The 15,765-nt window shown below is 41.5% G+C and overlaps 1 protein-coding gene across 1 annotated transcript in view; it reads left to right on the top strand.

Moving 5' to 3' along the window:
- Nucleotides 1–20: 20 nt before the first annotated feature.
- LOC135543547 (tyrosine-protein phosphatase non-receptor type 4-like) overlaps nucleotides 21–15,765 on the top strand; it is a 71,234-nt gene continuing 55,489 nt past the window's right edge. The window contains exon 1 of the mRNA XM_064970902.1: nucleotides 21–57. Within this exon, the coding sequence (XP_064826974.1) occupies nucleotides 48–57 (10 nt within the window). The 5' untranslated portion in view covers nucleotides 21–47. The remainder of the gene's footprint in view (nucleotides 58–15,765) is intronic.

Raw genomic sequence — 15,765 nt, 5'->3', positions numbered from 1 at the left:
ATCTGAGCTCAAGCCTGACATTGGAAAACATCTCCCATAAACGGAAAATGATCTCAGGTATGATGTGTATGATGAGTTTGGACTGATGCCATCTAATTGTTTAATTGCTGACATATTTTAAATGATGATTGCCAAATAGCCTCCAAAATTACAATCTAAATGTAAGGGCTCATTTACTTCACATTATAAAACTAGTTCTAGTATTATTTTTAATGATAATGTCCTGCTTCTAAAGAAGAAAGCATTTTGATACATGGTAATTATACATGAACAAAATCGACAGAAGCCACCCCTCAGAGCTCCGGTTCACCTGCAACTCACTAGACCTGTTTATGGTCTTGCCCAATGCATTTTCTGGAGCCCCCAAAAAAACATAGAATTGCAACAATCACTTCATAATCTCTTAAATGTTATCCTTGACTGTACTGAAAAAAAACAATTTTCTACATATTCGTTGTGTCTTATTTGGGATTCATCCCTTAATTTTCATTCATTAAGTAATTCATTTGTTCATTCATTGAAACTTTCCTAACTAACAAGTTTGTTGCCTCATGGAAACCTATCTGGGGGGCGGGAAGTTACACAGCTTCCAGGGATCCCCATCATTTTCACCGGTAGCAGAGAACAACATTTTTATGGGCAAAACTATAAAAACTAACCACTACCATATCTCACAAAGTATCTCTCCGCGTTTTGGCACTGTTTTCTGGCCCACGGAAAGGAGAGAATATGACGTGTAGGAAATATTGAAGGAATCCTCCCGTAGTTGGTATTATTTGCTCATGCTCGTTGAAAAAATAGTCTCTGCTTGGTGCGTTAGCCTCCTGGGGTGATAATGACTGGCCCACACCTCTTCTATGTTAGGTTTTATAGAGTGGAGCTGTGCTGAGCTGTGTGGAATCACAGCAGCTGTGATGTCTACTAATTACAGTGTCATAATTAGTCTACAGGTGAGGAGACACGTTTCTGACACTGGCTGCAGTTCAGAACCAGAGTCAGGTTCAATCTGTCCATTCACAGTAGCTTTAGTTTACACAGAGGGAGATTGCGGATAGTGAAATGTGAAGAGTTTGGTAACTCAGTCTCTGTCTTCTGTCATTTGGACCACAATTGCATGTTTAAATGAAATCATGTATTTAGTAGAAATGGCATGGGGCCCCTCTCAAATCCTTGGCCATGCAACGCTGAGTGACAGTGTGTGACTGTATCTTAAAGAGGCAATCCACAGATGCTACATCCATTTTGGGCTCATAAAATAAGAAGAACATAACTTATAAATGCCTCATTTATAATGCCTCAGAACCAAAAATATAAGCTTGTTTTACTTCAATGTGTGCAAACATTGTAAACAAACACTAAATAGCCACAAAATAAACATCAAACTATATTTTTCAGTCCTTGCATCAAGAGCTCTTTATTTTTACCAAAACAGAGGCAGAGTAGCCACTTTGTTATTGTTTCAACTACAGATGACCCTTTTAAACTCTAAGGCTATATATCAGGCTATGCCAGAGTTACTCAATAAATTACGCATGTACATTTTATTCACCTGGTGGTCCAACCACACTGCAACTTTCAAGAGGAGGAATATCCCCTGCTCCTTTAAAAAACATTTTTCAAGAATATGTACTTATATGCATGCGTGTGTGCAGAGAGGGGATCCTTGCAATTATGTGGTGGAAGAAGTAGCTAGTTGGTGTGGGGTCCTGTAGTCTCCTTCAGGCTGCTGAATGGTATTTTCCACAACCCTGGCGGTTTCCTTTCCTGACTGGGGGAAGCCTCTGCCAATGGGGTGTCCCCTACAATATGGGTCATAAAACCAGGGTCAGGGAACCCCTGTGTCTATGTGAGAAGGGAGGAATGGACATGATATGAGTTGCCTACTTCAGCCATCAACGTTTGTGTGTGTGTATGTGTGTGTGTGTGTGTGTGTGTGTGTGTGTGTGTGTGTGTGTGTGTGTGTGTGTGTGTGTGTGTGTGTGTGTGTGTGTGTGTGTGCGAGTGGGGGGATTTTCGTTGGCAACCTTTGTTTACAAATACAAATATTCCCCCGACTGTGTTAGTATTTAGAAAACAACAATCACATTTCACATCATACAATTCCCTAGGAGGTGTAACGATCGGTTATTGGAGTGTAATGAAATAAATCAATAACTATTGACACAGACAAAGCTTGTCTCTCAGCATGGGTGTTTTAGTCAATACACCACTGCACAGAGTCTCTTGACACTAGGGCTGAGTCCCAAATGGCACCATATTCCCTACACAATGCACTAGGTTTCACCTTATGGGCCCTGGTCAGAATAGTGCACGAGCCCTATGGGCCCTGGTCAAAATGAATGCTCTATATAGGGAAATGGTGCCATTTGGTACACATACAAATAATCATTATCTGTATAGAGTTTGAATTATTAATACATTTTGGTTTTATTCATCTCAAATGCATGATCATAATGTATTGTAGGAAACTGATAAATGTAGTTTCATTCAGCGTATTAATAATGCATATCTGTCACTATGGAGTGATCTTTATGCTGTGCCCAGCTAAACCATAAGCTCTTTTTATTGGACTATGCTGTATGTCGGAGGTCTGTTGACATCTAGTGGATGAATTATGCACCAGTTTCTTTTCACTGTTGACAAATCGGCCCTGAAATCATGTTGTAATTATGTGGTAATATTTCCTGGGTTGAAGTGTGAAACTGCAACCTAAAAAACATCTGCAACCTAAGACTATAACCCCAGAAAAAGATCCACGAACTGTGTAAACATGCAGATATTTATTCATTTTATTTTTAGGCTGCGTTTGATATAACAAATGGATGAGGAGAGGAGACATTTTAAATGCACTCTCTTTAGTGGTTACAGAGGTCATACTTGCAGCAGTGGGTGTGGAGGAGTCCTCCCTCGATTCACTGGAGATGTCCACACTCTTTGCTGCTGCTGAATCCTCAGAAACATGACACCGTTACAAGGAAAGAGAGGTGGACTATGGGACACAAAACAGATGCAATCCCAACATCAACAAACATACACAAACGATATAAAAACAAGATTTCACTGATCTTAATGTTGTAGATGATTTTCCCCAATAGAGATATTGGGGAAGAGGAGGAATTAGAGTGAGTGGAACCTTGATTTGTGGCTTTCTCACATTTGATCTGAAATAATTCATTCCAATAACCAAGTGATAAATGAGACATCTCCACACACATCGTCATTGGGAGTGTCTGGGCGACACCGGACCACAAACTAAGTTTACATTTTTTTGGTGTAAACTTTAATATTGTGTTCTTATTTGTCAGTATATTGTATATTCACTGAATCAATTAGGTTGTTAATACAATTCACAAACACTATACAGCATGCTATTATGATGAACACAGAGTGGAAGAGTTTCAGTGTTCTTTTGAAGTTATTTCCGGAACATTCTATATTCACTCACATACCACAAATAGAACTCATCAGAAGAAGGAAAGATATAGCCAAGACTCTCATCTTCACTGCATAACCAAACACAGGATAGTCCGAGATATTTTCTTTACCAGTTATTATAGAATGGTTATGTAAATGTCACCACAAGAATGTAATAATCTCATCTGAGTTCTTGTGCTTCACAGGTGTCTGTGAAACTCTAGGGTAAACACAGTGTTGTCCTCATATAAACTGTCTTTTCACTGTTATGTAAATACAACTTTATATGTCAAGTACCTGATAAAGATGGTGTAGTGATCTGGGTATTGTGACACGGCAGGCTGCCATGGGAAGTGTTCTAGAAATGCCACCTGGATCTTTCCCACTTGGTCACTATAGTAACGTCAGAGCAGCTTAAGACTTGGGTGGTGGCAAATAGTCCTGCTCAGTGCTCATATTTTATGCCATCAACTTACCTGACCAATCACATGCTAAAGAGTCAGATGATATCTGTATAGGCCCATCTATTTTATCAAACTGAATCATGCTTTCAAGTTAAAGCTGACATCAATAAACAAATGCAAATTGTTGGGGAACGAAGCAACTTTCATTTTGTAACTGCTTCACAACAACAGTAATAGATGGTAAATGGACTACATATGTGGTACTCTTGCGGTGCCAGACATTACACCAAATTACAGAATCAACTATGGTAGTCAACGGTTGTCTCAGTTGCGTAGTTTGGAGGGACAGCACCAGACATGAATGCTCTCACTCTCGTCTCCAAACATCTGGCATTCTGACATCTACCTGCATCTCTTAAATGTTTAGGGAGCTGTGGAGAGAGGATTGAAAATACCAGATACCTAAGAGACATAACCTGGGCCTGTATTTATAAAGCATTTCAGAGTTCTGATCCAGGAATAGGTCTTCCGTGTCCATATAATCTTATTCATTATGATCTAAAAGGCTAAACTGATCCAGGATCAGCACTCCTACTCCAAAATGTGTGTGTTTTACTGATCATTTAACCTTGGTAGGTCGCACCGATGAAGCACAAGGTAAAGTGGCCAAGTGAAGGAGGGAGCTAAATACGAAGTGAGTTTTTGAGCGATTCTCCGCTTTGGCAGGTCTCTAACTGTGTCTCGGCTGTGGTCTCCACTGTCAAGACATTTGTTGCACCTTCGGCCCTCTCCTGGACATACAGTAGACCAGCATTATCTCTGGTGTAGTTTAGTAGCTTGGTTAACTGAACGCTTCACGTTAAACAATGGTGAAAACAATAGTTTAGTAGCTTGGTTAAACCTGATTGAACGCTCCATGTTAAACAATAGTGAAAACATTTGTTTAGTAGCTTGGTTAAAACTGACTGAACGCTCCACTTTAAACAATGGTGAAAACAATTGTTCAGTAGCTTGGTTAAACCTGACTGAACGCTCCATGTTAAACAATGCTGAAAAAAATGATGTCGCAATGGTTCAGTCTGGTTAATAACCAATCAAGTATTCAGTGAGACAGTTTATCATACCTAGTAAAAACATAAGAGTACTCTTTTTGGGCAGACTCATCGTAGCTTTAAGACAGCAGCAGGAGAAGGAGACAAACACACACCACTTTCATATTTCCTTCTCTTCAGGTGTCTTTTGAGCTGTCGTTTTAATGATAGAACATATGTCATCAAAGAGTGCGTAGTGTGACAGATGTATACAGTTGGTCCTGTCCCACTGCTTCACATGTGTATAATGACAGACATGGTGAAACCCAAGTAGAACAATTTAATTGAGACAAATATTTGTGACACCTGACAACTTTTTAAGCATTTTAGTGTTTGTGTTTGTTCTCGTGGCGATTTCTAAGCTCTGTTATAGTGCGTCGTTATGAGCAGTAAATAGGGAAGTAGTTGCAGGTAGGTTACAACTCAAACAGAATCTCTGACCTGGTTAAGTTTCCTTTAGATGGGTGCGGAGCTGTCCTTCCTTAGCACAGCATTTCCTAGATGTCCTCTGGTCTGGATCTGAATATCAGAATGGGAATTCCTGGATTTTCAGAAGAGATTACGCAAGACAAGAAAGTTTACAGCGACCAGTGCCACATAACAGTGACTGTTCCAGACTTGGGCCGAAAATCATTATATTTTGTGGTTTATTTGAAAATACAAATAGTTTTAAAAAGTAGTCATTCTTGGGATCTGTATTCAAGTAGTTACCTCCTAAGAAGCTATTTGCTCCACCGGATAAATAGTTACTTTCCACAATGCAGAGTTATCCAAGGTCTGCTCTGTTCCCCATTGGGACATTCAACATCGGGACAGAGTGTGTAATGACAATTTTAAGATATCAAACCCTCAACAGAACAGCTGGATGGAGTCTATATTTTACTTTGTGTTACTGGGTAATACATCATATAGCCTATAAACTAGTCCTGTATGTATCAGCTATAAACTAAACTTGCTCAGTGCAGTGCTCATGTTCCAGGCCATCACCTGGCTAATCACAGGTTAATTATGTCAAACATAAATAATAATTAAATGCAAACTGTTTGAATAAAGACGCAAAAGTACAACTTTTTATTTCTGTAACTTCTTGACAGTTTCAATCATGTGCATTGATTAGTGATATTCAGCTTAGTACAATAAATGGACTGTATAGTATACAGTATGTTAGACAGAGTATGTGTCTCTCAGTTGCATTGGTTGGTGGTGCAGCAATAGGCATCAATGTCCTTGTTGCTTCCCAGCAACATGCATTCTGACATCTTCATGCATCTCTTGAAGTACGAGATAGCTGTGGAGAGAGAGAAGCGAGACAGGGTAAAACACCAGATATAGAAGACACAAACCAGCACATTTTCTTGATTGGATAAAGCAAATGTTTTCCTTAGATGTCAATCAAAAGGATCAGGTATTTAGTGTTTTACCGATTGGTTACTGATCCTCAGGTTACACACATAGTAAAGTGCCTAGTGAAGGGATATACACAGATGAATCTCAGGGAATACTGCCTAGTGAATGGGTACGTAATAGATACAGTACGTACGAAGTGGGTACTTGAATATGACCGTGGCGCAGGTGTCATGGTCAACACGGCAGGTCTCCACTGTGTTTCTGCAGCCATTGCCAATACAAAGGTTACATCTCAGGCCCTCTCCTGGAAAACCCGAAGAACTGCATCATCTCCGTTTTATTGTGGTGCATCTGGTTATTTATTGTGTAAAATGAGAGAATGGAGATGAGAATAAGCAATCTAGCTTGAATCTGGTCCATGTGTTTAATTGGCATGGTCCCTGTCAAATACATAAATAAAACTAGATGGTAATTGTACATGAAGTTTAATTGGGAATCCAGTGAATGTAACACAACAATCAACAGTGAAAAGAAGGAAGCTTGTACAGAATACAAATACTTCAAATCATGCATCCTGTTTGCAATAAGGCACTAAATTAAAACTGCAAAAAATGTGGCAAAAAAATTAACTTTATGTCCTGAATACAAAGTGTTATGTTTGGGGCAAATCCAACACAACACATCACTGAATAACACTCATATCTTCAAGCATGGTGGTGGCTGCAACAGGTTATAGGTATGCTTGTCTTCGGCAAGGACTAGGGAGTTTTTAAGTGTAAAAATAAACGGAATAGAGCTAAGCACAGGAAAAATCCTAGAGGAAAACCGGGTTCAGTTTTCTTTCTAACAGACCCTGGGAGACAAATTCATATTTCAGTAGAACAATAACCTAAAACACAAGGCCAAATATACACTGGAGCTGCTTACCAAGACAACATTGAATGTTTTTGTGTGGCCTAGTTACATTTTTAACTGAAATTGGCTTCAAAATCTATGGCAAGACTTGAAAATGGCTGTCTAGCAATGATCAACAATCAACCTGACAATGCTTGTAGTGTTTTGTAAAGAATAATGTGCAAATATTGTACAATCCAGGTGTGCAAAGCTCTTAGAGACTTACCCAGAAAGACTCACAGCTGTAATCGCTGCCACAGGTGATTCTAACATGTATTTACTCAGGGGGTTGAATACTTATGTAAATTAGATATTTCTGTATTTCATTTTCATTAAATTTGCTACAATTCTAAAAACTTGTTTTCACTTTGTAATTATGGGGTATTGTGTGTAGATGGGTGAGATAAAAATATATATTTAATACACTGTGGCAGTAACACAACAAAAGTTCAATATGTCAAGGGATATGATACTTTCTGAAGGCACTGTAGTGATTACTTTGATAGACTACTATATCAACCATATTATATTGGATTGCGGGGCAGCTATATCACAAGCATTTCTAAACTACAGTTGTTGCGTGTGAAAACTAAAAGAAGAATGACATAGGACAAAGCGAAGATGTCAGAAGATGGGAAAAAAAGCAGGTTCATGTGGACAGCACTCTAAGGAAAGTAAAGCAACTCTAAATCATACACGCTGTGGGTTTCAGATGAGTAGATGCACGATTTACTTTTGTAAAATGTTCAGTGTGAATGAAGTTGAATGATTATATAATGATTGGAAAGTTTGAAGCTATTATTTGCCGGGAGAAATATGATGGTGCATCTAGAGATGGCTGCTCTATAAAAGTGTTTTTGTGGTAGTTGAAGAACTATGTAGAATACCTTTATATTCAGGTCTAGTGATAGCTAGCTGTAGTTCTATCTATCTAATAAACTCTTCAGGCTAACAGTGATCACTGAAAAGTACATATCCTGAAGAAAATGTGGTGTGTTTGCTGGCTTGTTTCCAAGTACTGTATGTATGGTTATCAAATACATTACAGTAGTGGTAGTGTCTGCAGTAGTAATACTTTACTTTCCTCTCCTTCTCCTTTTATACAGCATAATATGCTAATCTATGAGTCACTTGTGTGAGATATTGGCAATATTTACTCAGGTTTATCACAAGTAGTTCCCTTAGCCTACTCTATATATATACTCTAAAAATAGCTGTGTGGGATTTTTGCTGAAAATGTAAATTGTTGTAAAATGGAAATATAAAACTTGGAATATGATTTCGCTGTCACGTGTGCTCCCTCTCTGGCCTCTAGGTCACCAGGCTGCTCATCATGGCACACACCTGCCACCATCGTTACGCGCACCTGTACGTCATTAGACTCACCTGGACTCCATCACTTCGCTGATTACCTTTCCTGTATATGTCACTCCCTTTGATTCCTTCCTGAGGCGTCATTGTTTCTGTTTCATGTCTGTGCGTTGTTCATGTTTTGTATTGTTTTCATTTATTTATTAAATTATTCACTCCCTGAACTTGATTCCCGACTCCCAGCGCACATGTTACAGAATGACGCTTCACCAATTTTTTTTTATTTTTTTATTTCACCTTTATTTAACCAGGTAGGCTAGTTGAGAACAAGTTCTCATTTACAACTGCGACCTGGCCAAGATAAAGCATAGCAGTGTGAACAGACAACAACACAGAGTTACACATGGAGTAAACAACAAAACAAGTCAATAACACAGTAGAAAACAAGAAAGAAAAAAATAGTCTATGTACATTGTGTGCAAAAGGCATGAGGAGGTAGGCGAATAATTACAATTTAGCAGATTAACACTGGAGTGATAAATAATCAGATGGTCATGTGCAGGTAGAGATACTGGTGTTCAAAAGAGCAGAAAAGTAAATAAATAAAAACAGTATAGGGATGAGGTAGGTAAATTGGGTGGGCTATTTACCGATGGACAAGGTACAGCTGCAGCGATCGGTTAGCTGCTCAGATAGCAGATGTTTAAAGTTGGTGAGGGAGATAAAAGTCTCCAACTTCAACGATTTTTGCAATTCGTTCCAGTCACAGGCAGCTGAGAATTGGAAGGAAAGGCGGTCAAATGAGGTGTTGGCTTTAGGGATGATCAGTGAGATACACCTACTGGAGCACGTGCTACGGGTGGGTGTTGCCATCGTGACCAGTGAGAGCAACATCATTGATATATACAGAGAAAAGATTCGGCCCGAGAATTGAACCCTGTGGCACCCCCATAGAGACTGCGGGAGGACCGGACAACATGCCCTCCGATTTGACACACTGAACTCTGTCTGCAAAGTAGTTGGTGAACCAGGCGAGGCAGTCATTAGAAAAACCGAGGCTACTGAGTCTGCCGATAAGAAAATGGGGATTAACAGAGTCGAAAGCCTTGGCCAGGTCGATGAAGACGGCTGCACAGTACTGTCTTTTATCGATGGCGGTTATGATATCGTTTAGTACCTTGAGCGTGGCTGAGGTGCACCCGTGACCGGCTCGGAAACCAGATTGCACAGCAGAGAAGGTACGGTGGGATTCGAGATGGTCAGTGATCTGTTTGTTGACTTGGCTTTCGAAGACCTTAGATAGGCATGGCAGGATGGATATAGGTCTGTAACAGTTTGGGTCCAGGGTGTCTCCCCCTTTGAAGAGGGGGATGACCGCGGCAGCATTCCAGTCCTTGGGGATCTCAGATAATATGAAAGAGAGGTTGAACAGGCTGGTAATAGGGTTTGCGACAATGGCGGAGGATAGTTTCAGAAATAGTGGGTCCAGATTGTCAAGCCCAGCTGAATTGTATGGGTCCAGGTTTTTCAGCTCTTTCAGAACATCTGCTATCTGGATTTGGGTAAAGGAGAAGCTGGGGAGGCTTGGGCGAGTAGCTGCGGGCGGGGCGGAGCTGTTGGCCGAGGTTGGAGTAGCCAGGAGGAAGGCATGGCCAGCCGTTGAGAAATACTTGTTGAAGTTTTCGATTATCATGGATTTATCGGTGGTGACCGTGTTACCTAGCCTCAGTGCAGTTGTTAGCTGGGAGGAGGTGCTCTTGTTCTCCATGGACTTTACAGTGTCCCAGAACTTTTTGGAGTTAGAGCTACAGGATGCAAATTTCTGCTTGAAAAAGCTGGCGTTTGCTTTCCTGACTGACTGTGTGTATTGGTTCCTGACTTCCCTGAACAGTTGCATATCGCGGGGACTATTCGATGCTATTGCAGTTCACCACAGGATGTTTTTGTGGTGGTCGAGGGCAGTCAGGTCTGAAGTGAACCAGGGGCTATATCTGTTCTTAGTTCTGCATTTTTTGAATGGAGCATGCTTATCTAAGATGGTGAGGAAGTTACTTTTAAAGAATGACCAGGCATCCTCAACTGACGGGATGAGGTCAATATCCTTCCAGGATACGCGGGCCAGGTCAATTAGAAAGGCCTGCTCGCATAAGTGTTTTAGGGAGTGTTTGACAGTGATTAGGGGTGGTCGTTTGACTGCGGACGCGTAGCGGATACAGGCAATGAGGAAGTGATCACTGAGATCCTGATTGAAGACAGCGGAGGTGTATTTGGAGGGCCAGTTGGTCAGGATAACGTCTTTGAGGGTGCTCTTGTTTACAGATTTAGGGTTGTACCTGGTGGGTTCCTTGATGATTTGTGTGAGATTGAGGGCATCTAGCTTAGATTGTAGGACTGCCGGGGTGTTAATAAGCATATCCCAGTTTAGGTCACCTAACAGAGCAAACTCTGAAGCTAGATGGGGGGCGATCAATTCACAAATGGTGTCCAGGGCACAGCTGGGAGCTGACGGGGGTCGGTAGAAGGCGGCAACAGTGAGAGACTTATTTCTGGAGAGATTCATTTTTTAAATTAGAAGTTCAAACTGTTTGGGTATGGACCTGGAAAGTATGACATTACATTGCAGGCTATCTCTGCAGTAGACTGCAACTCCTCCCCCTTTGGCAGTTCTATCTTGACGGAAAATGTTATAGTTGGGTATGGAAATCTCAGAATTTTTGGTGGCCTTCCTAAGTCAGGATTCAGACACAGCAAGGACATCAGGGTTGGCAGAGTGTGCTAAAGCAGTGAGTAAAACAAACTTAGGGAGGAGGCTTCTGATGTTGACATGCATGAAACCAAGGCTTTTTTGATCACAGAAGTCAACAAATGAGGGTGCCTGGGGACATGCAGAGCCTGGGTTTACATCCACATCACCCGCGGAACAGAGGAGGAGTAGGGTGCGTCTAACGGCTATCAAAACTGGTCGCCTAGAGCGTTGGGTACAAAGAATAAAAGGAGCAGATTTCTGGGCGTGGTAGAGTATATTCTGTGCATAATGCGCAGACAGGGGTATGGTGGGGTGTGGGTACAGCAGAGGTAAGCCCAGGCATTGGGTGATGATAAGAGAGGTTGTATCTCTGGATATGCTGGTTGTAATGGGTGAGGTCACCACATTTGTGGGAGGTGGGACAAAGGAGGTATCAGAGGTATGAAGAGTGGAACTAGGGGCTCCATTGTAAACTAAAACAATGATAACTAACCTGAACAACAGTATACAAGGCATATTGACATTTGGGAGAGACATACAGCGAGGCATAAAGTAATCGCAGGTGTTGATTGGGAGAGCTAGCTAAAACAGCAGGTGAGACAACAACAGCTAATCAGCTAACACAACAACAGCAGGTAAAATGGCGATGACTAGGCAAAGAGGGTCGGATTAACTACACACAGAGCCTGAGTTTGCGGCTGGGGCCGACAGATAAAAAATTAATAAACAGAATGGAGTACCGTGATTAATGACAGTCCAGCAGGCATCAGCTATGTAGCCAAGTGATCATAGTGTCCAGGGGGCAACAGTAGATGGAACAGGGAAGCCGCCACTACGCTAGCGACACGGCTTTTAAAGTTAGTAACCCTGGGCTAGTAGGAGCGTCTGCCCCGACGGAGGCCGGATGAAGGCACAGCGGATGGTGTATTCATCGGCAGACCAGTCGTGGTGGTGCGGCGTGGCGCTGCGTCGACAGAGAATCCAAGCCAGATGGCGAAAGAGGTATTGTGGAATTTAGTTTGCTAGCCGGGAGATGTGCCTGGCTGACGGCTAACTGGTGCTAGCTTCGTGGCAGTGGCGTTAGTCACTATATCCAATCGGTAGCAGCAGTGATCCGGTGCCAAGGTCCAGAGTTTACAGCAAGGATCCGGAGGAGTATTGGGCTCTAGCCGTGTATGAGTGGGGTTCGGGTGAACAGCTGAGTAGGCCGGGAGGTGGGCCTCAGGGATAGCTTCCGTACTGGGTGCCACAGTGAGTGCAAGCTAGCTGTGAGCTAGCTAGCTGCAAGCTAGCTGTGAAGATCAGAAGTAGTGGTCCAGGGATTATGGCAGGAATCCGGCGTTGTTGTGGAGAGACAGTCCGATACTGGTAGACTAGTGAGTATTATTCAGGCTAAAAACAGGGCTGGTATCTGTGCAGAAGGTAAAAGCCGCTAGCAGTGGCTAACAATGACTAAATAGCTTGTAGCTAATTAGCTGGTTAGCTGCTGGAGGTTCTTGAGTGTGTTCTAAAATTTAAAATAATAGCGATTCCGTATCACAATAAGTGAGTTATCAGGTTATCTGAAGGTATAATCGAATTAAAAATCGAAAAGAGATTGAAAATAAATTGAAATATATATATATATACAAAAAATACGGTCTCCCACGCCTCAGCGGGCTCAACGGGGTCCCACGCCTCAGCGGGCTCCCACACCTCAGCGGGGGTGACCGGTCCACTCCTGATCCCCGGGATCGTCCCTTTGGTTGGCATCCTGCAGCTGGAGCCGAACGCGCCAGGGAAGGGGTACCGTCACGTATGCTCTCTCCAGCACTCTAGGTTACCATGCTCCCGCAAGGTTCTTGAATGTGTTCTAAAATTTTAAATAATAGCGATTCCGTATCACAATGGGTGAGTTATCGGGTTATCGGAAGGTATAATCGAATTAAAAATCGAAAAGAGATTGAAAATAAATTGAAATATATATATACGAAAAATACGAACAATACGAAAAATACAATAGTACATGAGAGGACAAACAAACATGCACGTCTTCACTGCTACGCCAACTTAATTGTGCCCAAAGGGAAGCATCAGGGAGTTTTTTTTGTTTTCGTGTTGGAGGTGATGTCAAGTCCTGGTGTCAGAACTGGAGATAAGGCCTCAGCCGTTTTGTTTGATTCCCCAGCCTTGGCTGGTTCGACCGGCTTCCACGCCTCAGCGGGCTCTACGGGCTCCCACGCCTCAGCGGGATTTTTCTGTTTTCGTGTTGGAGGTGATGTCGGGTCCTGGTGTCAGAACTGGAGCTAAGGCCTCAGCCAGGCGTACTGTCACGTGTGCTCCCTCTCTGGCCTATAGATCACCAGGCTGCTCATCATGGTTCACACCTGACACCATCGTTACGTGCACCTGTGCGCCATTACTCACCTGGACTCCATCACTTCCCTGATTACCTTCCCTATGTATGTCACTCCCTTTGGTTCCTTCCTGAGGCATCGTTGTTTCAGTTTCATGCCTGTGCGCTGTTTGTGTTTTGTATTATGTTTTCATTTATTAAATTATTCACTCCCTGAACTTGCTTCCTGACTCCCAGCGCACACGTTACATCTGTAGCAATAATAATGTTTGTTTCTAAATCAATTAAAATTCCAGGTTTTCCCGAGAGATTGCGCAAGACACTAAAGGGCGTGCCACAAAACAGCAATTGTGTTCCACATTGGGACAGGGTGTAAAGAGACTTTTGAAATATCAAACCTCAACAAAACAACTGACTGGTGTGTGTAGTTTATGTAAGAGTTGGTGTTGGATGATGAATCATTCATATCACAAGTAAACAACTTATGAAATTTCGACATGTTGAAATCAGGAACCAAAGTTCCAAATACAGCCCTGCCATTAGTTGAAGTCAGCCAATCAAATAGTTTGAGAAAAGTAGTAACTTCCTGTGATCTATATTCAAATACTTTTTGACGGAGTTGCTTTCTCAGATCTGTATTCAAATAGTTAAACTAGTCACTTTCAGAGATCCATTCAAATAGTTTTAAAAAGTGGTCAATTTCTGAGAGCTGTAGTCATTTTTTGGGATCTATATTTAAATAGTTAATTTCCCGGAAAAACGTACATTCTGCAAAGCATAGTTAAAACTATAGTTATCCACGGTCTGCTCTGTTCCCAGTGTTTAATGATAACTTAAAATATCAAACCCTCAACAGAACAACTAAATGGAGTTTATATTATATTTTCTGTGGTATTGGGTAATACATAATATAGACTATAAACTAGTTATGTATATGACTTGTATATGATATCATATATAAACTGAACATGCTTAGTGCAGTGCTCATGTTCCAGCCATCACCTGGCTAATCACAGGTGAATTATGTCAAACATAAATAATAATTAAAATGCAAACTGTTTGGAAAAAAGGTAAACTTTATGTTACTTCTTAACAGTTTCAATCATGTGCATTGATTAGTGATATTCAGCTTAGTACAATAAATGGACTGTATTGTATGTTAGACAGAGTATGTGTTTCTCAGTTGCATTGGTTGGTGGTGCAGCAATAGGCATCAATGTCCTTGTTGCTTCCCAGCAATATGCATTCTGACATCTTCATGCATCTCTTGAAGTACAAGATAGCTGTGGAGAGAGCGAAGCGAGACAGGGTAAAACACCAGATATAGAAGACACAAACCAGCACATTTTCTTGATTGGAAATAGCAAACGTTTCCTTAGATGTCAATCAAAACGATCAGCTTTTTGTGTTTTACCGATTGGTTCCTGATCCTCGGGTTACACACATAGTAAAGTGCCTAGTGAAGGGATTTATACAGATGAAACTCAGGGAATACTGCCTAGTGAATGGGGATAATAGATACGTACGGAGTGGGGGCTTGAATAAGACCATGCCGCATGTGTCATGGTCAATACGGCAGGTCTCCACTGTGTTCCTGCAGCCTTTGCCAACACAACGGTTGCATTTCAGGCCCTCTCCTGGAGAAAACAGAATAACAACATTACCTCTGTTGTATTAGAGAGTCTGGTTATCCATTGTGTAAACTGGGAGACTGGAGATTAAAGAATGGAGATAAGAATAAGCAAGCAAGCTTTAATCTGGTACAGATGAATGTGTTTATTTGGCATTGTCCCTGTCAAATAAAGACATGAAATAAGATGAAGACCTTGATGGGCAGACTCACCAAAGCTACATGCCAGCAGCAAGAGAAGGAGAGAAAAACATATAGCTTTCATCTTTCCTTTGTCTTTCTTCAGGAGTCTGTTGAACTGTCGTTCCGACAATAGAAAAAAGGCATCACCAAAGACTCCCTCTATGCGGTGGGATGTTCAACAATTGCTACATGTAAGTCTGGTTTATTTGAAATGTGCAGAAACATTCTGCAAACAACCATTTCACAACCCCAGTAGCACAGTATCATGAGACAAAGTTATTAGGTGCTGTAGATAGTAGAGTAGTTGCTCACCTGATTGTATTTCCTTTAGGTGTATTAAGCTTCCTTTACTCTCCTCTCCTTCTTCTTCTCCTTTTATACAGCATAGTATGCTAATAAAGCTGTTATCT

This window comes from Oncorhynchus masou, chromosome 7 (genome assembly GCF_036934945.1).
Source record: "Oncorhynchus masou masou isolate Uvic2021 chromosome 7, UVic_Omas_1.1, whole genome shotgun sequence".
In the NCBI taxonomy this organism is placed as follows: Eukaryota; Metazoa; Chordata; class Actinopteri; order Salmoniformes; family Salmonidae; genus Oncorhynchus; species Oncorhynchus masou.
This window is presented reverse-complemented; position numbering and strand designations above follow the sequence as displayed.